Source organism: Sus scrofa, chromosome 13, assembly GCF_054392235.1.
Source record: "Sus scrofa isolate SSC_HxYL_T2T_F1_AM1 chromosome 13, Sscrofa_HxYL_maternal_Yorkshire_Landrace_v2.0, whole genome shotgun sequence".
Classification (NCBI taxonomy): Eukaryota; Metazoa; Chordata; class Mammalia; order Artiodactyla; family Suidae; genus Sus; species Sus scrofa.
Window position 1 is genome coordinate 18945110 of NC_139395.1, and position 25569 is coordinate 18970678.

Below are 25569 nucleotides of genomic sequence, written 5' to 3' on the forward strand. Positions count from 1 at the left end.
GGTTGTCCGAGAAATAGTTATTAATAAATGTAAGTGACCTTTATTCCAGGAAGCTTTTTTATATACATATGGATAGATGGATGGATGGAGGTACACTTTATTGACACTGAGCCATATTTTTTCCTGGTTTTCACATCTTTGATATTGATGTGTATCTCATAATCCATGGCATGTTTTCACTGTATTCTAGTTATATTGGAGTGATTTTCCTCCTTAGTGGTATATACATTAGTGGTATGTATGTCTCACAAGCACCTGTGTCTCAAATATTGTGAAATAAGGTGTATCAGTAGATAGAATCCTACAATTTAAAAAAAAATTTTGGAGTTCCCGTCGTGGCACAGTGGTTAACGAATCCGACTAGGAATGATGAGGTTGCGGGTTCGATCCCTGCCCTTGCTCAATGGGTTAAGGATCTGGTGTTGCCGTGAGCTGTGGTGTAGGTCGCAGACATGGCTCGGATCGTGCGTTGCTGTGGCTCTGGCGTAGGCTGGCAGCTATAGCTCCGATTCGACCCCTAGCCTGGGAACCTCCATATGCCGCAAAAGCGGCCCAAGAAATGGCAAAAAGACCAAAAAAAAAAAAAATTTATTGAAGTATAGTTGATTTCCAGTGCTGTGTTAATTTCTGATGTACAGCAGTGACTCAGTTATACACATATAAATTCTTTTTCATATTCTTTTCCATTATGGTTTATCACAGGATAATGAATATACTTCCCTGTGCTATACAGTAGGGCTTTGTTGTTTATCCATCCTATATGTACGACTTTGCACCTGCTAGTCTCAAACTCCCATTCCAACACTCCCCCACCTCCCCTTCTTGGCAACTGCAAATCTGTGCTCTATGTCTGTGAGTCTGTTTCTGTTTCACAAATATGTTTATTTGTGTTGTATTTTAGATTCCACATATAAGTTATATCATAATGATGTTCTGACTTACTTGGCTTAGTATGATAATCCCTGCGTCCATCCATGTTGCTGCAAATGGCATTATTTCATTTGCTTGTGGCTGAGTAATAGTCTATTGCGTGTATATATATGTATATACATACACCACATCTTCTTTATCCATTCATATGTTGATGAATGTTTGGTTGTTTCCATGTCGTGGCTATTGTAAATAGTGCTGCTATAAACATTAGGGTGCATGTCTCTTTATGAATTACGATTTTGTCCAGATATATGCCCAGGAGTGGGATAGCTGGATCATATATGATAGTTCTATTTTTAGTTTTTTGAGGAACCTCCATATTGTTCTCCATAGTGGCTACCCCAGCTTCCATTCCCACCAACAGTGTAGGAAGGTTCCCTTCTCTCCACACCTTCTCCAGCATTTGTTATTTGTAGACTTTTCAGTGATGGCCATTCTGACTGGTGTGAGGTGGTACCTCACTGTAGTTTTTATTTGCATTTCTCTAATAGTTAGCAATGATGAGCATCTTTCCCTGTGCCTGTTGGCCATCTGTATGTTTTCTTTAGACAAATATCTATTTAGGTCTTCTGCCTACTTTTCAATGGGGTTGTTTTGTTGTTGAGTTGTATAAGCTGTTTATATATTTTGGAAATTAAGCCCTTGTTGGTTGCAGCAAAAGCTTATAAGCATGATTAGGTCCCATTTATTTATTTTTGCTTTTATATCTGTTGCCTTAGGAGACTGACCTAAGAAAACATTGGTATGATTTACATCAGAGAATATTTTACCTCTGTTCTCTTCTAGGAGTTTTATGGTGTTATATGTTATATTTAAGTCTTTAAGCCATTGTGAGTTTATTTTTGTGTATGATGTAAGGGTGTTCTAATTTCTTTGATTTGCTTGTGGCTGTCCAACTCTCCAAATACCACTTGCTAAAGAGATTGTCTTTTCCCCATTATATATTCTTGCCTTCTTTGTCAAAGATTAATTGACCATATGAGTGTGGGTTTATTTCTGGGCTCTCTGTTTCATGGATCATTATTTCTGTTTTTGTGCAATACTGCATTGTTTTGATTACTACAGCTTTGTACTGTTGTCTGAAGTCTGGGAGGGTTATACTCCTGCTTCATTCTTTTTCCTGAGGATTGCTTTGACAATTCTGTTTTTTTTTTTTTTTTTTTTTTTGTGGTTCCATATACATTTTAGGATTATTTGTTCTAGTTCTGTGAAAAATGTCATGGGTAATTTAATAGGTATTAGATTGACTAGTATGGCCATTTTAACAATATTAATTCTTTCAATACAAGAGCATGGAATGTATTTCCATTTCTTTGCATCATCTTCAGTTTCCTTTATTAATGTTTTATAGTTCACAGTAAGTCTTTCACCTCCTTGGTGAGGTTTATTCCTAAGTATTTTATTTTAGGAGTTCCCGTTGTGACCCAGTGGAAGAGAATCTGACTAGTATCCATGAGGATGAGGGTTCGATCCCTGGCCTTGCTCAGCAGGTCAGGGATCCAGCATTGCTGTGAACTGTGGTGTAGGTTGCAAACATGGCTCAGATCTGGCATTGCTGTTGCTGCAGCTGTGGCATAGACCTGCAGCTCTGATTAGACCTTGGGAACATCCATACGCTATGAGTGCAGCCTAAAAAAAAAAAAAAATTCTTTTTTTCCGATGAGATCTTCAGCTGCTGGTCTTTGTCACAGCCACAGCAATGTGGGATCTAAGCTGCATCTGTGGCCTACACCACAGCTCATGGCAATACTGGTTCCTTAACCCACTGAGGAAGGCCAGGAATTGAACCCACATCCTTATGGATACTAGTTGGGTTTGTTACTGCTGAGTCACAATGAGAACTCCCCAATTTTTTTTTTTGATGCAATCTTAAAAGAGGTTGTTTACATTCCCTTCCTTATATTTTGTTGTTAGTATAAAGAAATGCAACTGATTTCTATATGCTAATCTTGTATCCTGCTACCTTGCTGAATTTATTTAACAGTTCAGTAGTTTTTGTGAGGAGTTCTTAGGGTTTTCTATATATAGTATCATGTCATCTGTGTATAATGAAAATTTTATTTCTTTCCTACCTCTTCGAATACATTTTATTTCTTTTTGTTTCTGATTGCTGTGGCTAGGACTTCTAATACTATATTGAATAGAATTGGTAAGAGTGGGCATCCTTGTCTTGTTCCAGATTTTAGAAGGAAGGCTTTTACCTTTTTGCCATTGAATATTATATTTGCTGTGGGTTTGTCATAAATAGCTTTAATTATGTTGAGATGTGTTCCCTCTGTACCCAGTTTGGTAAGAGTTTTTATCACAAGTGGATGTTGAATTTTATCAGATGCTTTTTCTGCATCTATAGAGATGATCATGGGGTTTTTGTCTTTTGTTAATGTAGTGTATCACATTGATTTATTTGCATATATCAAATCATTCCTGTAACCCTGAGATGACACCAGCTTGGTTGTGGTGTATGATCTTTTTTAATGCATCGTTGAATTCAGTTTGCTAATATTTTTTTGAGAATTTTTGCATCTATAATCATCAAAGATATTGGCCCATAATTTTCCATTTTTGTTGTGTCTTTGGTTTTTCTATCAGGGTGATGATGACTTCATAGAATTTCTTTGGGAATGTTCCTTCCTTTTCAATCTTTTGGAAGAGTTTGAGAAGGACTGGTATAAGTTTTTCTTTGTATGTTTGATAGAATTCATCTATGGAACCATCTGGTCCTAGACTTTTTGTTTGATTTTTTCTTTTTATGGCCATACTTGTGGCATATGGAAGTTCCTGGGCTAGGGGTGGAATCAGAGCTGCAGCTGAGGCCTGAACCACAGCCATAGCATCACTAGATCCAAGGCACATCTGTGACCTGTGCCTCAGCTTGTGGCAATGCTGGATCCTTAACTCATTAAGCAAAGGCAGGGATCAAATTTGCATCCTCATAGAGACAGTGTTGGGTCCTTAACCCATTTAACACAACAGGAACCTACTGTAGGGAATTTTTTATTATTATACATATTCTGTTTCACTTCTAGTGACCTGTTCAGGTTATCTATTTCTTCTTGATTCAGTTTTGGTGGGCTGTATGTTTGTACAAAGTTTTCCATTTCTTCTAGGTTGTCAAATTTGTTGTCATAATTGTTCATAGTAGTCCCTTATTTTATTTATTTATTTATTTTTGTATTTCTGTGGTACTGATTATTCCTCTCTCCTCTTTATTTTCTCATTTTGTTTATTTGGGTCCTCTCTCTCTTTTCTTCTTGGTGAGCCTGGCCAGAGTTGGGTCAGTTTTGTTTAACCTTTCAAAGAATAAGCTCTTGGTTTTATTGATTTTGTTGTTGTTGTTGTTGCTGCTGCCCCCAACGCATATGGGGGCTCCCAGAACAGGGATCAAATCTGAGCCACAGCTATGACCTATGCCACAACTGCAGCAATGCTGGGTCCTTAATCTGCTGTTCCACACCATGAACTACCTGTTGATTTTTTTCTATGGTTTTTTAATTCTGTTTTATTTGTTTCCTCTCTGATCTTTATTATTTCCTTCCTTTTGCTGATTTTAGGTTTGTTTGTTTTTCTTTTTGTGATTATTTTGGGTGGGACGTTATGTGGTTTATTTGAGGTTTTTCCCTGTTTCTTGAAGAAGGCCTGTATCACTATGAACTTCCCCCTAAGAACTGCTTTTGCTCCATCTGGTAGATATTTGTGTGGTTGTGTTTTTATTGTCATTTGTCTCAAGATATTTTTTAAAATTTCTTCTTTGATTTCATTGTTGACCCATTGATATTTTAGTCGCACATTGTTTAGTCTCCATATAAACTTTTTTTTTCCCCACTTCTTTTTCTTTGGTTGATTTCTAGTTTTATGACGTTGTGGTGAGAAAAGATACTTGAAATAACTTCTGTACTCTTAAATGTGTTTAGGCTTGTTTTGTGCTCCAGTATATGGCCAATCCTAGAGAATGTTCTATGTGCACTTGAAAAAAACATGTATTCTGTTTTTATGGATACAATATCCTGAAAATATCAATTGTGTCTAACTGATCTATTGTATCACTTAGGATCTCTGTTGCCTTGTTGATTTTCTGTCTGGAAGGTATTGTATTCCTATTAACTTCTTCTTTTATGTCTTTTAGTATTTGGGTGCTCCTCTATTATGGGCGCATATGTTGATGACTGTAATATCCTCTTCTTGAATTGATCCTTTTATCATTAGTCCTTCTTTATCTTTCTTTATGGCCTTTGTTTTAAAGTCTATTTAGTCTGATATGAGTAATGCGTCTTCCACTTTCTTGTCATTTCCATTTGCATGAAATATCTTTTTCCATCTCCTCACTTTCAGTCTATGTGTGTCCTTTGCCCTAAAATGGGTCTCTTGAAGGTAGCATGTTGTTTTTTTTTAAATCCAGTCTGCTGCTCTATGTCATTTGATTGGAGCATTTAGTCCATTGACATTTAGGGTAATTACTGATAGATATGTATTTATTGCCTTTTTTTTTCTTTCTTTTTAAGGTCTGTGGCATATGGAAGTTCCAAAACTAGGGGTTGAAATCAAGATGCAGCTGCTGGCCTACACCACAGCCATAGCAATGTGGGATCTAAGCCACATCTGCAAGCTTGTAGTAATGCTGGATCCTTAACCCACTAAGTGAGTAGAGGGATCGAACCCACATCCTCACAGATACTGTGTTGGGTTCTTAACCTGCTAAGCCACAACAGGAACTCCTTATTGCCATATTTATCCTTGTTTTCCCATCAATTTTGTATTTCTTTTTTGTCCCTTTCTTTTTCCTTTTGTGGTTTGATTTGCTTTTGTATTATGCTTGTTTTCTTTTTTTGTGTGTGACTCTCCTATGTTTTTGATTTGTGTTACCCTAATTTTCAAGTTTGTTAACCCCTTCCTATATCTACTTGCTTTAGATTGGTAGTCATATAAGCTCAAACACATTATAGAAAAAATATCTATTTTTTTACTTTCCTCCCCAACATTTTATGATTTTTACATCCTCTTTTACATCTTTATGTTCATCCTTTTGCTGTTAATTGTGGTTATCACTGCTTTCATAGAAATTTTTGATTTTTTTAAAAAAAATCTCTGTATTGGCTTAAGTGATTTACTTTCTAGTTATAATGTTTTCTTTTCTATAGATTCTTGGCTCTTTTAGAGAAGACCTTTTGGTATTTCCTTTAGGATAGATGTATTGCTATATTTAGCTTTTGCTTGCTAAATTCTTTATCTCTCCTGTTCTAAATAATAATCTTAGTAAGTTGCAGATTTTTTCCTTTAAGGTCTTTGACTATGTCTTGCCACTGCCTTCTAGCCTGCAATGTTTCTGTAAAAAAATCAGCTGATAGCCTTATGGGGGTTCCCTTGTAATTAACTCTTTCTTTTTCTCTTGCTGCCTTTAGAATCCTCTTTTTATCTTTAACCTTTGACATTTTTATTATAATATGTCTTGATATAGGTCTGTTTGGGTTAATCTTGTTTGGGACCTTTTGTCAATAGCTGTTTCCTTTTTTAGGTTTGGGTGTTTTCAGACATAATTTTTTCAAATACAATTTAAATCCCCTTTTCTCCTTCTCCTTCTGGGATCTCTATTATGCATAGATTGGTATGTTTATATTATGTAGGTCTTTTATATTGCTTTCATTTTTTTTTTCATTTGGCCTTCTGTCTGCTGTTCTGATTGGGTGATTTCCATTATTCTATCTTCCAGATCACTTATTGGTTCTTTTGCATTATTCAATCTGCTATTCATTGCCTTTAGTTCAGCTTTTATCTGGGAAAATTAGTTTTCTGTTGGTTCCTTTTTATAGTTTCTAGTTCCTTTTTACAATAATCTTCATTTCTATCAATAGCCCTTGATTCCTTCAGTATTTTCATTACCTCCTTTTTGAATTTGGTGCTATTAGACAGAGGAGGTCTATTTCATTTTTGTTCTTTCAGTGGAATTTTCTTGATCTCTTAATTGGGAGTGATACCTCTGCTCCATTTTGCTTATATTTCTTTTACTCTATAAGTTTAGGAGAAATAATTTTCTACTGTGGTCCTGGAGGGCTATTTTTATGTGGCACATCCTTGTGTAGGCTTTGTGGGTCTAATGTTTTTGGTATCAGCACTGTTTTTAATATGGATGTCTGCTGCGTCTTTCTTCAGTGTGACTGGTGTTGTGGTGACCAGAGCCTGTACCGGATATTGAGTAGGGCCTCCTCTTTGTTCTGTGGTTGTCATAACCCTGTTGGGTGCACAGCCTGCTCCCTAATTGTTGGAGTAGAAGCCCCCAGATCTGTTTCTGAGCTGTGGTAGGTGGGACTGGATGGAGTACTCCCCCTGGGAGAGTAGCCACTGAGTATTTCTTCACTGGAGCTGTCCTCCTGTGTTCTGTGCTATCCCCTGTGCAGGCTCACAAATTACACTGTTGTTGGCACTGCCCTCGGCCCTGCCTCCTCTGTGGAGATGCAGGCAATCAACCCTAGTGTCCCTCAGGTGCTGTGTTCGCAAAGCTGCCAGCATGGATCCTCAGGCACTGGCCCATTGAGGTCAGGTACCGGGATCACAGTATTCACGTGCCTGGACCCACCTGGAGAGCTGTGGAAGCAGCCTGGACCTCAGCCCTCCCTCTGCATCCATGCACCCACAAAGAGTGTATCTGCTACTGTCGGACTCATCCAGCCGTGGGAACACCCATTGTCCTACTCCCAAAGCAGTGTCAAGAAAAAGGCTGCTATGGTGGACCCCACGCCTCCCTTCACATGCCCCTTCACAGTGGTGCTTTGCTTCTATGGTGGGCCCAGGCTTTTTCCTCCTATATTCCCAGTTGCGGCCATACCACACTCCAGCTGCTTCAGGCTGTCTCTCTGCAGCTGACTCAGTCCTCTCCCTGGGCCTGTCCTCTGAAACCCAAGTTTCAGCACTCAGCAGTTGCCCACACCAGTGGATGCATATCTTGGGCTGGGGATTGCAGCAATGCAGCAGGGATCCTCTCTGTTCTGCCTGCTGCCAATCAGCTGCTGGCTGCATGCTCTTCTCAGTCTCTATAGCTCCTTTACTATTCCAGCTAATTTCCCCACTGGTGAAGGGGCTTCCAAGGGTTTTGGAACTTTGCTTCTTTTCTTGCTTCCTCCCAGGGGCTCAAGTCCCACCCCCATTCCTTTTTTGTTTTTTTCTTTTGTCCTACCCGGTTATGTGGAGATCTTTCTTACACTGCCATCTGATATCTTTGCCAGTGTTCAGTAAAGTATTTTGTGAGAATTTTTCCACATGTAGATATACTTTTGAATCCTACTAAAATTCCTCTATTTAAATTTTTTAAATACTAAGTTTTACTTAACGGAAAAAAAGCAAACCATAAAGAAGCCAAATGAATGAAGGATTTTTACCATAGGAGGTATTTATTTCCTATAAAATCTCTCTGAGGTTAAGGAAATAGATTATGAAAAAATGTTAGTTGGAGTCATTTTGTTGGGTTTTTTGAAAACTACACTTTTCAGTTATAAGCTTTGTTGGTTGGCCTTTTGCTCTGAAAGATGAGAATATTAGCACTTTCTAATATTTCTGGGTGGGAAATTAGGCATATTGTTATTTTTCCATTGTCCAGGTTTAAATATCCCCAGTTGGTCCCAGGACTGTAGTTCCCATATTATTTACCATAAGTTCAATACTTAAATTGGTTCACTCTCACCACCAGACCAAGAAATCACCACGCTTTTCTGTAGCCTGAGGGGATGGTGGAGAGAAGAGATAACACTCAGCTGGGGTCATAGACAGCCTCTGTTTGGACACTTGGATCCAGCTTTCTCAGAGTTTGTAAATGTCCTCTAGGGTTTCTGTTGCATAATTTAGGAGAGGGTGTAATCCATTCCATAGGCTTCTGATTACTTCCTTAATTCAGAAGCCAGCCCTCAAGACCTCACATCCATTACAGAGTCAGCACCATTCTTTTTTGGTCAGCTTTATTCAAGGATAGTATATCTAAAATGAAATTTACCAGTTTTAACTGTGCAGTTCAATGAAATTTGACAAATGAATATAGTCATGCAACCCATCAAAGTGATGATAGAGCACTTCCATCAGCTCTAGAAGTTCCTTCCCTTAGGCCCTTTTGTAGTAAATTCCCCCCACCTTGCCAACTGCTGATCTGATTTACTGTCTCTGTAGTTTCACCTGTCCAGAATGTCTTATAAATGGAAGCATATAGGAGGAAACTTTGTGACTGACGTCTTGCATTTAGCGGAATGCTTTTAAGATTCATCCGAGTTCATGTATGTTTCTTTTTATTGATGAGTAGTATTCTGTCTTATGGATGTACTACAGTTTGTTTATACATTCACCTGTATAAACAGGGCATTTTTGTTGTTTCCAGTTTTTAGCTATTACGAACAAAGCTGCAATGAACATTCACATAAATCTTTCTGTGGACATATGTTTTTATTTTTCTTGGGAAAATACATATGAGTGGAATTGCTGGGTCATATGGTAAGTGTATTTCAGACTTTATATTTCCAGCTGCTTTATGAACTGTTCCATTTTGTATTCCTCCCACCAGTGTTATCAGAGTTCCAGTAACTCCATACCCTTGTCAACATTTGCTATTGTCAGTTTAGCCAGTCTAGCAAGTGTATAGAGGTTGAGCATCTTTTTGTTTAGGGTTCCTTTTAAAAAAAAAAAAATTTAAAAAGGTTGTGTTAGGCCTTAGCGTGGTTTTGTTTCTTCTGCTTAAAGTTCTTTGAGATTTTTTTCCATATATGGTTTACAGTTTTCATTAAATTTGGGGATTTTCAGCCATTATTTCTCTAAATTTTTTTTTTTCTCTTTGACTCTTCCCTCTCCATCTGTAACTCCATTTATACAGGTATATTGCTTGCTTTATTTTTCTCACAAGTCACCAATGCACTATTAATTTGCTTTTAGGCCTTTTATTCCTTTTTTTTTTTTTTTTTTTTTTTTTTTTTTGCTTTTTAGGGCTGCACCCACAGCATATGGAGGTTCCCAGGCTAGGGGTCTAATTGGAGCTATAGCCGCTGGCCTACGCCACAGCCACAGCAACTTGGGATCTGAACCGTGTCTGTGACCTACACCACAGCTCACGGCAACGCCAGATCCTTAACCAACTGAGCGAGGCCAAGGATCAAACCCATAACCTCATGGTTCCTAGTTGGGTTCGTTAACCACTGAGCCACGATGGGAACTCTTTTTCCTGTTTTTTTTTTGAAAAAAAATTGTTTCTATTACTACATCTTCCAGCAGTGTTGCTATTCAGGCAGTATTGTATCTTCTACGACATCTAATCTGCCATTAATCTGTCTAGTGGGTTTTTATTTTGAGTGCCCTGCCTGCTGTCTTTGTGTTCATGACATCCTCTCTGCCTTTGAACTTGTATATTTACAGTGGCTGTTATATCTTGCTTCCTAACCTCCCCACCACTGCCCCGCCCCAACCCTGGAGCTTTCTTGCCTCCCTGAGCTTGACTGTCTGGGCTCTGCCTCCCTGTGCTGCAGCCTCTCCAGGCAGTGAGCTGGAGCCCCTGTCCATGCTCCTTCTCCCAAGGCTGTTGTGCACAGTCTGAAAATTGTTGCTTTATTATTGTGTCCAGTTTCCTAGTTAGGTGTCAACTCCATTCTAAACTTTTCTGTGTTGCTTCTTTCTTCTCACTTCCTGTCCCATCATCTCTTCTCCATCAAACAGAAGTAAAATGAGAAAGACATTTAGTTGGTATCTCTCTAGGCTGGTTGGCTGTTAGAATTTTCAGGATTTTTATGAATTACCAGTATGAGTTCTGTGAGTTTTAGAAGTTTATTAAATTATGTTGTACCTTTCCCTGTGTTGAGTTGCTGCTTGTATTTGTGTATTTGTGTGTATTTGCCAGTTTTATGCATTTTGCTCATTTCATCAGAAACGTGGGAAGTTCTGTAATGCATCTCGAACCCACTGGCTTGGTCACAGTGTTCTTCTCTCTTTATTTCACTGTTTATGTAGCATCTCCACCCAATGGTTACACTGGTGCCCTCAAGGCAGCACGGACCCACTCTATTCCTTCTCCTGCCACACCCCTGCGTGTACTTGGGGACTGCTGTGTCTTCTCTCAAACCTCCATAGTTCAGGATGAGGTGGCTTATTGTCCCTTCTTCTGAAGGCTCTGGCTTGGCAGTGTCCTTCATGAGATGGGGTGGCATCATCTCCATGCTTCAGATGCCAGGTGGGCTGACCCACTTAGAGTGAGACTCGATGGTCTGATTTTTGCTTGTGGCCTTTACTATTAATATAGGCCAAGGTTATGTTGGATTTTATAGCACCTCTGTCATATTATGGATTTAAAGGAAGCTTGTTATGACCCAAGATAGTTCCAGATGAACTGCTGCCAAGCAAGCTCTTCTGACTTTGTGTCACTTCACCCTCAGAGAAAGACTAGAAACTAAACCCTGGAAGTAGAGATTTGTTCTCTAAAGGACATAAGATTTCTGCCAAAAATAAATAATTAAACCAGACAGTTTGTGCACCTGGAAAGACATTAATCTTGATTTTGTTTTTATCTGAGGTGTGGACTTACCAGGAAGATCCAAAGACTTATGTTTGTTTCCTTTCTGCAAATTACTCTGATAGCCTGTGTGCCACTCCTTTCCTTTACTGATGCTAATATCCTTTAGCTACTTCACTTATTATAGCTGATGTATTATGTTGTTTGCTTTCCTGAAAAGTGCTAACCAAGTAAAAGTCGTTTCTCTATTTAGTATATGAAAACTCCTCAGCATGGCTCAGAAAATCAAACTACAGTAGTGTTTGTTGCTAGGCAGGCTGTTCTTTCTGACCCATTTAAAACAGTAAAACTTAGGACGTTTGGATCTCAATGATGTGGAATTTGTGATTACTCAGCTGATGTTTAATTATGCAAAGATGCGCTTGAGAGATTATTAGTGCGAGGGAGGTGCTGATGCTGATGCGTGCGGCATGTTTGCTTGTGTTTTCAGGAGTCTTCCTGCTCCACATCCTGGCCCTGCTCCCAGAAGATTGTCCTGGGCACCCTCAGGGCGTGGTGGGGGGCGTTTAGAACCAGCAGTCGAGCTCTCTTTCATTCTGTTTTCCACCTTTTCCTCACTTAACAGAAACTGGAAATCTAAATTCTGCTTCTGTATTTAATCACAGGAAGGGTAAAGTGTCTGCAACCTTGGTGATATGCTGAGTACACTGAAAATGTGGTCATTCTTCCACTCTGCTCACTTTAGTGTCACATGTAGCATGCGGGGCTCCACTCCTATAGTCTGGGCCGCTGGTTTAGTTTATCCACAAAGAAAACAAAATGCAGAAAGTTGTGTGTATTTAAGGATAATGTACTGTGTAGACTCTGCCTTGGGCAAAGCCCTCAATCTCTCTAAATTATTTCCTCATCTATGAAATGGGCATAGTGATCACAATTCTCTTGCAGAATTAGGAACTGTCCTGAGATAATCTTCGTAAAGTGCTTATTACAATGTCTTGCACATAGTTGTCACTCAATAAATGGTGACAATTCCCAGGAGGAATTGGTGGTATATGTTCTTATGTGCCTAACTTCTGACATATCATAGGCTCTGTGGCATCACACTTTGGACTGTAATTAAATTGTTTGCATTTAAATCATGGCTATGAGAGATATAACATTAAATAGTTTTCAGAACAGTCTCACAGGAGGTTTATGCGTTCAGCCTGTGATCCTGAATACTCGTGATATACTGGATTGAGACATAGTTTCTACATGAGTCTTGCATCACCTAAAACAGTGACTGATCAGAGAATATTCATTAACAAGTACTCTATTTGTGACCTTATACTATTAATATACCAGTTAACTAACATTGAAGAAACTGTAACTTCCTGTCAACCTGGCTTTGGCTTCTCAGTCATAAGATTGTAGTAAAGCTTTGCAAGTTTGATTCTCAGGCTTTTATTTTTTTTTTCTGTTGAAGTATAGTTGATTTATAATGTTCTGTTAATTTCTGATGTACAGCAAAGTGGCTCAGCTATACATATATTTACATTCTTTTCCATATTCTTTTCCATTAAGATTTATCACAGGCTATTGAATGTAGTTCCCCATGCTATACAGTAGGACCTTGTTCACCCATTCTGTATATAATAGTTTGCATCTGCTAATCCCAAACTCCCAGTCCACACCCCAACCCTTGGCGACCACAAGTCTGTTCTCTATGTCTCTGAGTCTATTCCTGTTTTATAGATAGGTTCATTTATATTGTATTTTAGATTCCAATATGTGATATCATATGGTATTTGTCTCTTTCTGACTTAGTTCACTCAGTATGATAATCTCTAGGTCCATCCATGTTGTAGAAGTGGCATCATTCTTTTTTATGGCTGAGTAGTATTCCATTGTGTGTAAATGTACATCTTTATCTCGCCCTGTCGATTGACATTTAGGTTGCTTCCCATGTCTTGGGTACTGTTCAGGAGTTGACATATCTTTTTGAATTATAGTTTCGTCTGATTAGATATGCCCAGGAGTGGGATTGCTGGATCATATGGCAGCTCTACTTTTAGTTTTTTAAGAAAACTTCATACTGTTCTCCATAGAGGCTGTACCTGACTCTTGGGTTTTGGTTGCAGAAAAATGCTTGGAAGAGATAGCAGAGGAACCCTAGACCTGCTTGTGTCACCTCAGAGTGGCACTGAGGAGACCTGCAGCTTCTGGAGACTCAGGGTGATGGGAAAAATTAAGCCACATGCACATCAAGCTGCTGGGCAAGGCCAGAAGGGATGAATGTGAGGCCTGTTTGGGGTGACAGCCAGTCTTGGCCTGGGCCTGGTGTGCCCTGAGTCAGGGTCTGCATGGAGAAGCAGAGGAGTCAGTGCTAATGAATGCGAGTCTGTGTGCCTGACGCACAGTGAGGCCACACAAACTGAAAGGTCAAGTTTGGAGCAGAGGACGCTTTACTGAATGGAGATGGGTGGCTTGTGCCCCCAAAACCTGAACTCCCCTGAGGTTTTCAGCAAAGCATCTTTAAAGGCCAGGTGAGGGAAGGGTAAGTGATCAGCTTCTGCACAGTTCTCTGACTGGTTGATGGTGCCGTGACAGGGTAGTGTCACCAAGGTAACATTATCAATCTTTAGGCTCCAGGGGGCCTGAGGGCTGCTTGCTCATGGTCAGATAGTTAACATCTTCCGTTTGGTGGGGATTTTTCACATCTGTGAAACAACTCAGGAAGTGGGCATCAGATACTGTTCTCTGAGTACTTCAGGGAGGAGCTAGAGGAGAGGATATGGGGAAGGGCCTGTCCATTGCATCCCCCCCTTTCCTTTGATCCTCAATCTTGAGAACAAAAGGGGTGTTGGATAAGTAAAGGAGTCATGTTTCAGATAAGGAGGTTAATAGTAAACTTGACAGAGGAACCACAGGGTCCTCTCCAGCAGACACTGCTTTGAGAATGAGGCCGACACAACTCAGTTCTTGGCAATACAGGAGCGTGTTTGAAATCACACCCCCAATGGCCACCCAGTCTCACCTTGGATGTCTGACCACTTCTCTTCACTTTTGACTTTCATATTCATTTCTCACCTCAATGGCCAAAGCAGATGTCAGTGTTAATGATTTTAGTGCTTTTCTAGATATGAGGAGATGCAGGAATTGGGCTCATAAAATCTTCTCCTGAAAATATCTAACTATCTGAAGACCTGTTCTGTCATTTTTTTCCCAGAGCACAGAGGGCCTCACTCCTGATGTCCACCCTGCACTCCCCACAGGGGGTGTTGGAGGTCAGTGGCCGCAGTGGCTTGTGACTTAATCCTCATACAAGGCAGATGGCAAGTGCCAGTTTTTAGTTGGCAGGCCTTCCTTATGGTCATAAGTGTGACATGGGTTGGGAAGCACTTCATGACCACTTTGCCCGTGGTGCTAGAAATGCTCTTCCTAAGTCAGGCAAGGATTTCCTTCATAGGCTCGTCAGTGTGCTAGTCACTAGACTAGGCTTTACTAACAGTAGTCAAAAGTCTCTGGGCACCTGTCTTACCAATCTGTTATGGTCCAGGAAAAACTCCCTCTTGTTGCTTCTTCACACATCTAGAATTGCAGTGTTAGTTACTGTTCTTGTATTATGACTATATATCTGGTCAACTATTTCAAGTTGCCTTGTCATCATTATTTTTTATCAGAGTTCAGTCACACATTTGATAGTATAAGAATTAATTCTGTAAAACAGGAAATATACATATAATATAGTTAGCAATATAAGTGAGGTCATAAATTGTTGCAAATATCTCCTGGTTTTGCCAGACTCTGGGAGGGGATGTGCTAATTTCTTCCTCCTTGCAGCCATTCACTGGTGGGCTGGGTCAAGATGTGTCTGTGAGCTGAACAAAAGGTATTTTAGTTTACCCATCAAGCATAGGGGCAGGGTTTCCTGAGATGGGCCATTAGGTGTACTTTGAGCTACAGGCAACATCCCTTTAGTGATGAACTTATAGCAAAAGCAATGGAATATATAGGTTAAAGGAAGAGAAACAGATCTAATATTCAGTCAGATTTGTCACTGCTCCTACAGCTCTCCACTGACACTGTCCATTCCACAGTCTTGCAGGAAAGAGGCAGTGACCACTCTGGCTGCCCCTGTTGAACAGGGGCAGTGAGGGGTGATCATGGACTAGAACTGATCAGCTTTCAGCAGCGAATCTTCCTTAGAGTATTTAGTAAATAGTACAATTCCCTTTCTTTCTTTGTCGACATTTATTTGAACCTGATGAAGCCCCTTAGCACTTTTGTTGTCTAATTTGTAATTGGACTTGGGCTTTTGGTTCCACTTCCTGTACCTATCTGTTAACTTTAACTTTCCAACTCTACCATAATTACACTAGATTCGTGTGCTGTTCAGTTGAACAAGACTAAACAAGTGGGTTGACTCATCCTTCTCCATTTATACTGAAACTGCAATCTCAATACTTGTCTTCTTGAGCAACCGTAAGCCTTTTGAAGGCTCACAAACCTATTGCACTCTAGGCCTTTCGGGGAGTTGGGCCATTTTCTGACAACACTGGTGCTGCTTTAACCTAAGAGTGATGAATCCATGGCTTTCCTCCAGCTGACTTAACAGATGAAGGCCTGGTACCACATGTGGTCCTGGCCACCTTGCAGTCAGCTGATGTTCAGACCCTTTCCTCTCCAGGCTTTAAGGAAGACTCAGTCTCCAGGCCAGAAAGGATGTAAGGCTACTTCAGTTGGGTAGGCAGACTTGTTGGAGGCAAACTCATGAACAGAAGATAGTACAGTGCCCAGGGGTTTAACATAATTTGCAACAGCTAGATCTTTCAGAGCTTTTATAGATCCTCCTGCCTTGGCAGACATCTGGAATGGCCTACCATACAGTATCTCAAAGGGGCTTGCTTAATTTAAGCCAGCTTCTGGGAGCCATTCTGATCTGAAGCAGTGCAACTGGCCAGGCCTTATCTCAAGGTAAATTGGTCTCTCGACATATTTTAGCAAAGCTGTTTCCAGTATGTATAATCCCTAGTGCAGGTAAGGGGCATCTGATATTTATCCAAAGGTAGACTGCTGGGGTGAGTGAGCCTCCGAAACTTAAGTGTCCTTCTTAATAATTCAGTTAAACTTTACGGTTATGTAGCATGATAACAAGGAACTGTCTGGGAGGTGAGTGTTAGACAGTAAAGACAAACCTCAATTAACAGCATCAGAATTTGATATCCACTGAAACATAACCTCTTTCTAAACTTATCCTCATTTTAAATCAAATACAGTCAAATTAAGATTGGTTTGCAGATGAGTCTGGTTAACTGATCATGTTGATTTCTTTAAATTGGCCGTGTTAGAATTTTTCATAAGGAGTCTCAGACTGAAATTTTAAAAGGCGTCTCAGGGCCAGGAAAGGGCCATGCCAAGTGCTTGTCACAGATTTTTTGCCTTACAGGTTTAGGTGAATTTCTTGTTTTTTGAGATCCCCAGAATACCTCGAGGTTTTTGCACCTGTTAGGAAGTGTCCTTCCTAAGTTACCTGATAAAGCTGCTGAGAATTTAAGAGTTTCCAGTCTCTGGAGGGATCAAGTAGAGAGAAAAGATAAATGTTTCAGTTGTGTTTATAAAGGTATACTTTTGCTATAAACATAATTAACTTAAGGGGAAAGGTATCCTTATATCTGGAAAAACACAGATGAAAAGCCAGACAAAACCAAGAAATATTTCAGACAAAACCAAGAAATCATGACTATATTCATTTTACTCAATCCTTTATAATAATCCTTTTTACTAAAATTTTATGAAATCAGAGTTTTCATTAGACTTTTAAAATATCTTACCTAGTTTGCATTATGATTTAAAAGTCATAAAAACCCTCTACTTCTCAAAAAGCCCTTTCTATGACTCTTCCTGAAGATGAAGCAGTTTAGCAAAGCATCAGCTTAACTATCTGTGAATGATAAAGGACTTAGGGAGGCAAGGCCAGAGCTCTGGTTATAATGTTTTTTGACAGGCTTAACCAAGTTGTTGTGATATACAAGATAATTTTAAGATAACTAAGATGATAACTAAAATTTTAACATTAGGAGTTCCCGTCGTGGCGCAGTGGTTAACGAATCCGACCAGGAACCATGAGGTTGTGGGTTCGGTCCCTGCCCTTGCTCAGTGGGTTAACGATGCGGCGTTGCCGTGAGCTGTGGTGTAGGTGGCAGACGCGGCTCGGATCCCACGTTGCTGTGGCTCTGGCGTAGGCTGGTGGCTACAGCTCCGATTCGACCCCTAGCCTGGGAACCTCCATATGCCGCGGGAATGGCCCAAGAAATAGCAACAACAACAACAACAAAAGACAAAAAAAAAAAAAATTTAACATTATACCAGGACATAGCCCAATTTCAGAAATTTATATTATTTCTAGAATGTCTGTACTAATAACACTTATCCATATCATATAAAGAGGATTATCACTCACTGGACATTGTTTCCTGTGTAATTTAGCATACCAACCAATCCTAGTTAATTTAATAGTTTTCTCTGAGATGCCTCAAGGATTCTCTAAAGCATCCCAAAGTTAGCTGGAGGTCAAAAGAACTTTAAATAAAATCTTTTTGGGGGAAATTTGTCAAAAAATTTCAAAACACTTGGTCAAATAAGATCATAGGTCACTGTGAGTCAAAAGTGAAACGAGATCTCAAAAGTGAATACAGATCACTTAAAGGCACAGAAACTCACACAATCTGTTAGCAAAGGTAGCATCCCAGAAAAATGTCCTCTTTAACAGTAAGAAAAACAGAGCTAGTCTTAAACCAGCTTACTTTTAGTAATAAAGTTCACACTAAATTTAGTCTAAACTTAGCCAATCCTGACCATGCACAAAGCTCCTGTCTCAGAGTTCCTTTTCTATAAACATTCACTTTCTGTATCAATATTCTTTTGCCCCTTAATTCTCCCATCTAGAAACAACTATAAGAAACGTCTATCATTTAACTTAATTTAGTATAACTCTAAATTTCACATTACCAAATATCTGGAGAGACCATTCACATCTCAAAGGCATAGGAAGAGAAATGTACATTCATTTTTCTTTGTTTGTTTTGCTTTTTAGGGCTGCACCTACAGCATATGGAAGTTCCCAGGCTAGGGATCTAATCAAAGCTACAGCTGCCAGCCTATGCCAGAGGCACAGCAATGCCAGATCCAAGTCATGTCTGCAACCTGTACCACAGCTCACACCGGATCCTTTAACCCACTGAGCAAGGCCAGAGATCAAACCTACAACCTCATGGTTCCTAGTTCCTAGTTTCCTCTATGCCACGACAAGAACTCCTACATTCTTCCTCTTAACTGCTTATATAAAACCCAGCCATCTTGGCTATTTTCAGGGAACTTTCCCTCCCTAGTTTCCAAATACCCACTTCTATTTAAACAAATGACATCAATAGACAATAATACATATCAGTCTCTCACATTCACATGCCTCACTTGGAGCATAATCAGAACGTGAGAGAACAGGATTTGGACTCAGATAGCGAGACACTCACTCACATAGATACACACACATTCTCCCAAGATAAAACCAATTACAAAATATCCACTTTGATATAATAGCAGAGCCATTAGGGGCCATTGTTCACCAGGTATGAAGAAGTATTGAGGCCATAAAATGCTACAATAAAAACATTATTTTTTTCACTTATGGGAGCATAGCTAAAGATCTCCCAGTTTTGCAAAAATAGCACAGGGGAGTCTAAGATGGAACAGAGTTCTGATCGTTCATACTTAATTAGTCACAGCTGGTGTTATCAAATATCAAGCAAACAATTCAGATCAATCTCTCATGGTCACAGGTTCCCAAGCCCCTAAAAGGGAGATTCCCAACCAAGGTCCCATCAGAGAGGAAGCTGAAAGAACGACAAAGGCTAGTCCAAAGGGGGACATCTCAACCAGTGCATCGCCACAGGTGCAACCAATGCAGTAGGGAAGGATACCCTGCTGTTGTCACACTTGAGTCCCCTCACCAAAGAGATCTCAACTGGCCAAAGCAAGTACTGACCCACATAGAAACAACAAGTATATGGCCCCACAAACAAAGGATCAGAGGAGGTGTAATCCAAAATTCCATTTCCAGATGGAAGCCTCGAGAGCAGCCAGGGTCTTGAAAGAGAATGGGGCACCCCAGAATGATATACACAGAAACACCACAAACAGGCTACAGTCATAGACAGAAAATCAGAGGAGGTGTTGTCCAGAATTCGACTTCCATTCCCAGACAGAGGCCCCTAAACAGACTGGCTCAGCTCTTGAAGAACAGATGCAGAGTGGCTCACTCCCCACAAGGGAAGCAGCCCAAAAAGAGTGGAGAGAATTTCCAGCCTGCGCAAGCCGGAATGACTCACCACCAAGTTACACCAAATGTGGACTATGGCTCTGGACTTTTCTAGGCTCCAAATAGCCTCATGCCTCGGGGCAGACAGCACCTGTCAGAGGCACTCCCTCCCAGTTCCCTGGAACAAAATGAGTCCAGCAGCTGCTGAGACTCAGGGAAGGGGCTGCCTCTAGCTGGGTTGAGTGGCTTCAGGCAGACTCCTAGCTGGCTTGCCAAAACTGTTACTGACTGCAAGTCCGTATGCCCAATGCACAGTGAGGCCAGACAAACCAAAAGGTCAGGTTTGGAGCAGAGGAAGATGTATTGCAAAGAGATGGGTGGCTCGTGCCCCCAAACCCCAAACTCCCGTAAGGGTTTCAGCAAAGCCTTTTTAGAGGCCATGTGAGGGAAGTGGGGTGTCACGGAGTATGTGATCGGCTCATGCACAATTCTCTGACTAGTCAGACAACTCAGGAAATGTTCATCAGATAAAGTTATCTGAGTGCCTCAGGGAGGAACTAAAGCAGAGGATGTGAGGGAAGGGCCTGTTATAGTGTCATGCTCGATTATATTAGTGAAGGCACCTAAAATCGGTTGTTCCTCCGTGTTCCCGAGGGGACCGCAAACCAAGCGGCAGGAGGCAGCCCAGCTCCCCATCATCCAGGTGAACCCTGCTGGACTGGGGACTTGGGCCCCAGAACAACCCAGGAATCCTTGTGGGCCCCAGACATGCTGAGGTCCAACCAGACACTCGTGACTTAGATTCCTATTTGCATGAAAACAAAAACATCTGATGCTTTTGGGCTTCTGTCAGACTCCCCAAGTGGTATGGGTCCTCTTCTTTCTCTTTTCTCCACTGTGTGTAACTAGGAAGAAAGGTGTCCACAGGCCCCTGGGGACAGCAGGTGGCCGCTGATCTCTGGCTTTCAACCACATGGCCACTGCACAGTCGTGGCTGAGGGCGGCAGAGTCCCTGTGGCCACACTGATCACTCACTTCAGAAGGAAGGCGACTGTTTTTCTCTAAGAGATAGTTTAAGAAAAGCTTGGAAAAAATGAACAAATCTAGAACCCTTATTGTTTTAGCTAAATAAGAGAAATGAATTGTGATTGTTAATTTTGGACTCACAAACTGCATAGCACTAACAGAGGTGCCTTGAAATATAAATATTAAAAATATTTTAATATATTAAAAACTAGAACATCTTTTGTGGTCAGACAGAAAGTCTGGTCATCTGCCAGTGGTCCTTCGTTTCTGGCTGTCCCCTCTCCAGGTGAGCCGTGGGCAGAGGCGCCGGGAGGAAGAAAATCATGCTGGACTCTCGGCAGGAGCCCTGCCCTCAGCTGTAGCTTTAAAAGTTATTTTAGGAATCTACGTAAGAACCTTAAAGTATTTTGACCTGTAAGGTTGTTTTAAATCTTTCAAGACGAAAACCAAGTAGAGTAAGTGACACAATTTGAAGTGGAATGTGTGAAACCAGAGCGGGTTTGAGTCTCTCAGCTGAAGACATTGCAAAGCCAGTTTAGTAGGCGTCTCCCAAACCAGGCACCCTGGGAGGTAGGTGGGTGGCAGCGTTTTCCATAGCCTCTGTTCTTCTGAAGGGGATGGGACAGGAACGCTGCCAGGAACACCCTCCCTTCTCTCGGATTTGCTCTTTCCTCAACTGGGTGTCCTAACTCTAGGACGTGGCAGGCATGTGGATGTGGTTGCACAGAGCAAAGTAAAAGTGATGGGGGTAAAGTCTGGCCACTCGTTGGCCTTGGGATCACGGCCTGTAAGGTTCCTTTGAGTCTCCTCTGGAGGATGGCCCAAGGCCTAGTCTGTTCAAGGTGCCGTGGTGACTGGTCTGAACACAAGAAACGCAGGATTTACCAGATAAAGAACTCCGGTATGACTACCTTAATTATCCTAGACCATCTGCAGAGTTTTGCTTTCACATACCCTGTCATCCTGTGGTAGACCTACATATACTGACATGGAAATATTGCCAAGACATAACTTCTGATGAAAAAAAACAAGGCAACAGAAGAATAGTCTCCTTGATTCCATATGTGTAAAAATAAAGTACCCAGAAAATGGAAAGAACTGAAAAGGTAGCACACTCTTGGAGTCTGGTATTGCGGACTGGTAAAACAAACTTGTTTTGTTGTTGTTAAAACTGACCTATTTGGATGCAGTGCTGATAATAAATAGATACGCCCTCTCATGGAATGGAAATATTTCTATGTCAATGGAAGACCTCTGTTGTCAAATTGTAATCAATCACACTATTTAACTGCATGTTTTATCACAGGGACAAGCGGATCTCTTGAAGTATGCCAAGAATGAGACTGTGGAGAACCTGAAGCAGATCCACTACGCGGCTGTTTCCTGTGGGCTCAATAAACCGGGCACAGAAAATGCCGACATTCAGAAGCCACGCCGGAGCCTCGAAGTCATACCTGAAAAAGCAAATGATGAAACTGGAGAATGAGGGAGCTCTCTAGAGATCATTATGGAGTTTATAACTCCAGGACCAACTGCAGTCAGATGGGACATTTGCTTTGCACTCACTAATGAAAATAATATTGGAGATTTTAAAGCACAACTGGAATAGCTATTGCAGTCTCTTAAAACTGTGAATGTATGTAGCAACCCTGCGTGTGGAGGCAAATAAACTCTTTAACAAGAAACTATATTCCTGGCCCAAATATGCTATATTTGTATACAAAAGCATCATAACTCGGTTCCAGTGTGAACAACAGAGTAGTCACTCTAGTTCCATTGAGAAACAGACGACATTTTCCTGTTTGAAAACAATGTCTTAAAGATGGATTGTACTGTTTAATTAGTATTTATTGGGGGAAAATCTAATCTACAACTTTTACTTATGTATGATCACTGGGGTCTCTGGGGCATAGATGATTTGGGGGGGGGGGCGTGCCTGCTGAGCCATGGTTACTGAGGAGACTGTAAGTAGCCAGACTCCCTGAACTTAGAGAGCGGTTGGGTTCAAGGGCGCTGTGGCTGGACAGAGGATTCCCAGCTGGAAACACCAGCTAGCGTGTAGACAATGTAAAGGCAATCAACCTGGAAGCAACACACTGTACATAATTTTGCATTGTATGAAGTAGTGTTCACATTAAAAAGATGTTTTATGATATTTCTCCAATAGCAGTGTGTGCATTTAATTGAAGGTTTAACGTTGAAAATTTCCAGTCCAAGATATTCTACTCTTAAGAAGAGCCAGTTACTTGGTGGACCCCTTTGTCAAAAGTAAGTTGCTTGCCTGGCTTGCTATTTTGCTTTTGGTACATACAGTGGCCACGACTTTACCCAGTGGCAGCTGTTGTTTGTAAATCAACCAACACTGCTTCCCCCTTCTCAGCGTCGTCGGTTCCTGCCGAAGCAAAGTGAGCCTTCAGGTAGTGCAGACAGTGAGCCGGCAGCAGGTGGAGGGGCTGGAGCGGGTGCAGCTCTCCTCCGGCCAGCTGAATCTTTCCTCCAAAACTTTCTTTTCCAAATCGGTGAAACGTCATATGATTTTTGATACTGGACACTGCAGTCTATTTCTTCTCCCAAACCAAATTGCTCTCAAATTTTGGAAGAGTAAAGGCTTCCTAGATCTTCACTAACTGTTTTCTTATTTGTCCATTTTCCTGTCAGTGATTCAGGTAAGTCAACCAGTTAACTATGATGGCATCTATGACTTGGTGACTCATTATTAGATGCTCAGGCTAATATATTGAATTTACTTCTGCCAAGACCCTGAAAGCTCCTTTTAAAACACAACTCCTTTGCCTAGTTCTTGTCATTTGTTTGCTGATAATGTACTTTAATCAAGGTGCGCATCTCCACTGGTCTTTGCTCAGTGTCATTCTGTTTAGAAAATTAAACCTCTGTTGTTTGAATGATAGTGCAGTTTCCTGCTGCCAGCAGCCAGCAGCCAGCAGGGAGCTTAGTTAGGCTCTTAGCTCATTTCAGAACTCTACGTGGGGAAAAAAAAAAAAAAAGAAAATAGTAAAGAATTAAAAGTAGATTTATAGTCTGAGAAATAAAATAATGTGTAAGTTAGATTATTGTTAGCAATCCTTGAACTTCACTGGCAAGTAAACAGCAATATTCAATTTAAAGTGAAAATCCAGAAATCATAAAAAAATAACAAAATATGAAACTGAAAAAAAAGGCTACATTTATAGTAACGGCAGGCACTAATCATCTAACCTGTGACTTAGACGCTGAGAGCAAGGCACATGTCATCTGCTGTGGTTCATACAGGCTGTTAAAATCAGCAAACTTTCGAGCTGAAGGGGTCTGTGGTTCTGTCTGAGGCATCCTCTCCCAGACGCAGAGTCCCAGACAAAAGCGATAAAATGCATTGCCTGAGGTCTTCGGGGGCAGGTGGGTGGCGAGTGACCAGCCCAGGGTTTGCTCCACCTTTCCTCTAAAGAGGTCAGCCTTCTTTTGACCCCTTTCTTCAAAGAGATAAGCCAAGCGATGGAAAAGAACAGCATGCTTGCTGGGGAGTTGTCCCAAAGTCGCAAGGTTTCTCCTGCTAGTCTAGATCCTCTTCTGTGCGAGCTCCGCCATCCTGTCACACCAGAGTCAGGGTGTACATTCACGGCTAATACATGGCTAAATGACCTTCTCTTCTGGCTTCGAAGATTCTAAAGGGTGAAATACAACTGTTTAAGGAGGGGCAGGGATGGCCAGAGTTGATCTGGTTTGAGGAAATGTATTCTTTAGTAAATGAAAAAAAAAAAAATCTGAACCATGTTACACCTAAATAGAATTCCTAAGTTTAGACCCTGTTTCTAAAGAGCATTTCAGTTTTCTGTGAGGCTTGTTTCAGTCCTGGAAACCGCAAGTTCCCGTCCATTCTGTTGCTCCTGGCAGTGCTGTGTGGCTTCCCAAGGGAGAAATAATGAAATAGGGTGAGATCGAGATGTCCAGAGAGAATGGTTTTTGGTATCAGTCAGTTTTCCTATGCCTGATGCTCTGAGAGAGGGAAGATGTGAAACCCTTCTTCCTTCTTCTTGATGCACCTGTCAGAGTGGCCACACCTTCTCAGTTGGGGAGGAGAGACAGAGGGAAAGAGATTCTAGCTGTGATTTGGTCTTTTTTGACCATGAGTGTGACGCTGGGTCTTTACCCAGCGTCACCTCAGGGCAGCGGCGGGGGGTGCAGGGGTCGAGGTGAGCTACTGGGGCGGGGACAAGCTGTCTGCTTTTGAGGCAAGGTCCCACCGTGCTTGACGTCCCCCTGCTTCTCTCTGCACCTTCCGAGGGCTGCCCCAAGGCCACGTGCACGCTGGGAAGAGGCTGGGTTTCAGAGGCGTCTCCTCGGGGCTGCGGGGGTGGCCAGGCGGCGGTCAGAGGTCCAGGGGGCTCACAATGGTGAAGCCCGAGTCCTTGCTGTGGCCGCTGCTGTCGTCATCGGGGCTGGAACTGGGGTTGCTGGAGGGGGCCGAAGCCGGACCAGTCAGCGGGTCTGAGAAAACCAGGGCGGGGCGGGCCAAGCTCCTGAGGAGCCGTAGGGGCTGCGCTTGGCCGGGTGCGGGCGCCCTGGTGCTGCCCCCGTCGTCATCCTTGGAGACGAGGATGAAGTCGTCCGGGCCACCTCTCTCTGTGCGCCCCTGCGCTGCTGAAGGGGTCTGCGCAGGAGGCAGAGCACAGGGGAGAGGGAAGAAATCGGTTGAAAAGTGGGACTGGGTGAGGTCCCTGCGGGCTGGGGTGCCCCCCCCCACTATCATCCCTAGTAGGGAGCCCGACCCTGCAGGAACAAGGGCCTATCACACTGCACCCACCATTCCCCACCCCAGCTCACGGGTTGCTCCTCTGGAGGCTACACTGGTTCAGTG

General features: G+C 41.6%; 2 protein-coding genes across 27 annotated transcripts in view; one reads left to right on the forward strand and one right to left on the reverse strand.

Annotated features, from left to right (window-relative positions):
* PLCL2 (phospholipase C like 2) overlaps positions 1 to 22881 on the forward strand; it is a 209494-nt gene extending 186613 nt beyond the window's left edge. For all 4 annotated transcript variants that reach the window (XM_021069677.2, XM_084991835.1, XM_084991833.1 and 1 more), the window contains one exon: positions 22024 to 22881. In XM_021069677.2, the coding sequence (XP_020925336.1) occupies positions 22024 to 22203 (180 nt within the window). In that variant the 3' untranslated portion in view covers positions 22204 to 22881. The remainder of the gene's footprint in view (positions 1 to 22023) is intronic.
* Positions 22408 to 25569, reverse strand: part of TBC1D5 (TBC1 domain family member 5) — a 543840-nt gene continuing 540678 nt past the window's right edge. For 18 of the 23 annotated variants that reach the window (XM_084991851.1, XM_084991844.1, XM_084991836.1 and 15 more), the window contains one exon: positions 22548 to 25362. In XM_084991851.1, the coding sequence (XP_084847977.1) occupies positions 25081 to 25362 (282 nt within the window). In that variant the 3' untranslated portion in view covers positions 22548 to 25080. Of the gene's footprint in view, positions 25363 to 25569 lie in introns of all 23 variants that reach the window. The other 5 variants (XR_014825087.1, XR_014825088.1, XR_014825086.1 and 2 more) reach the window with 2 other exon arrangements.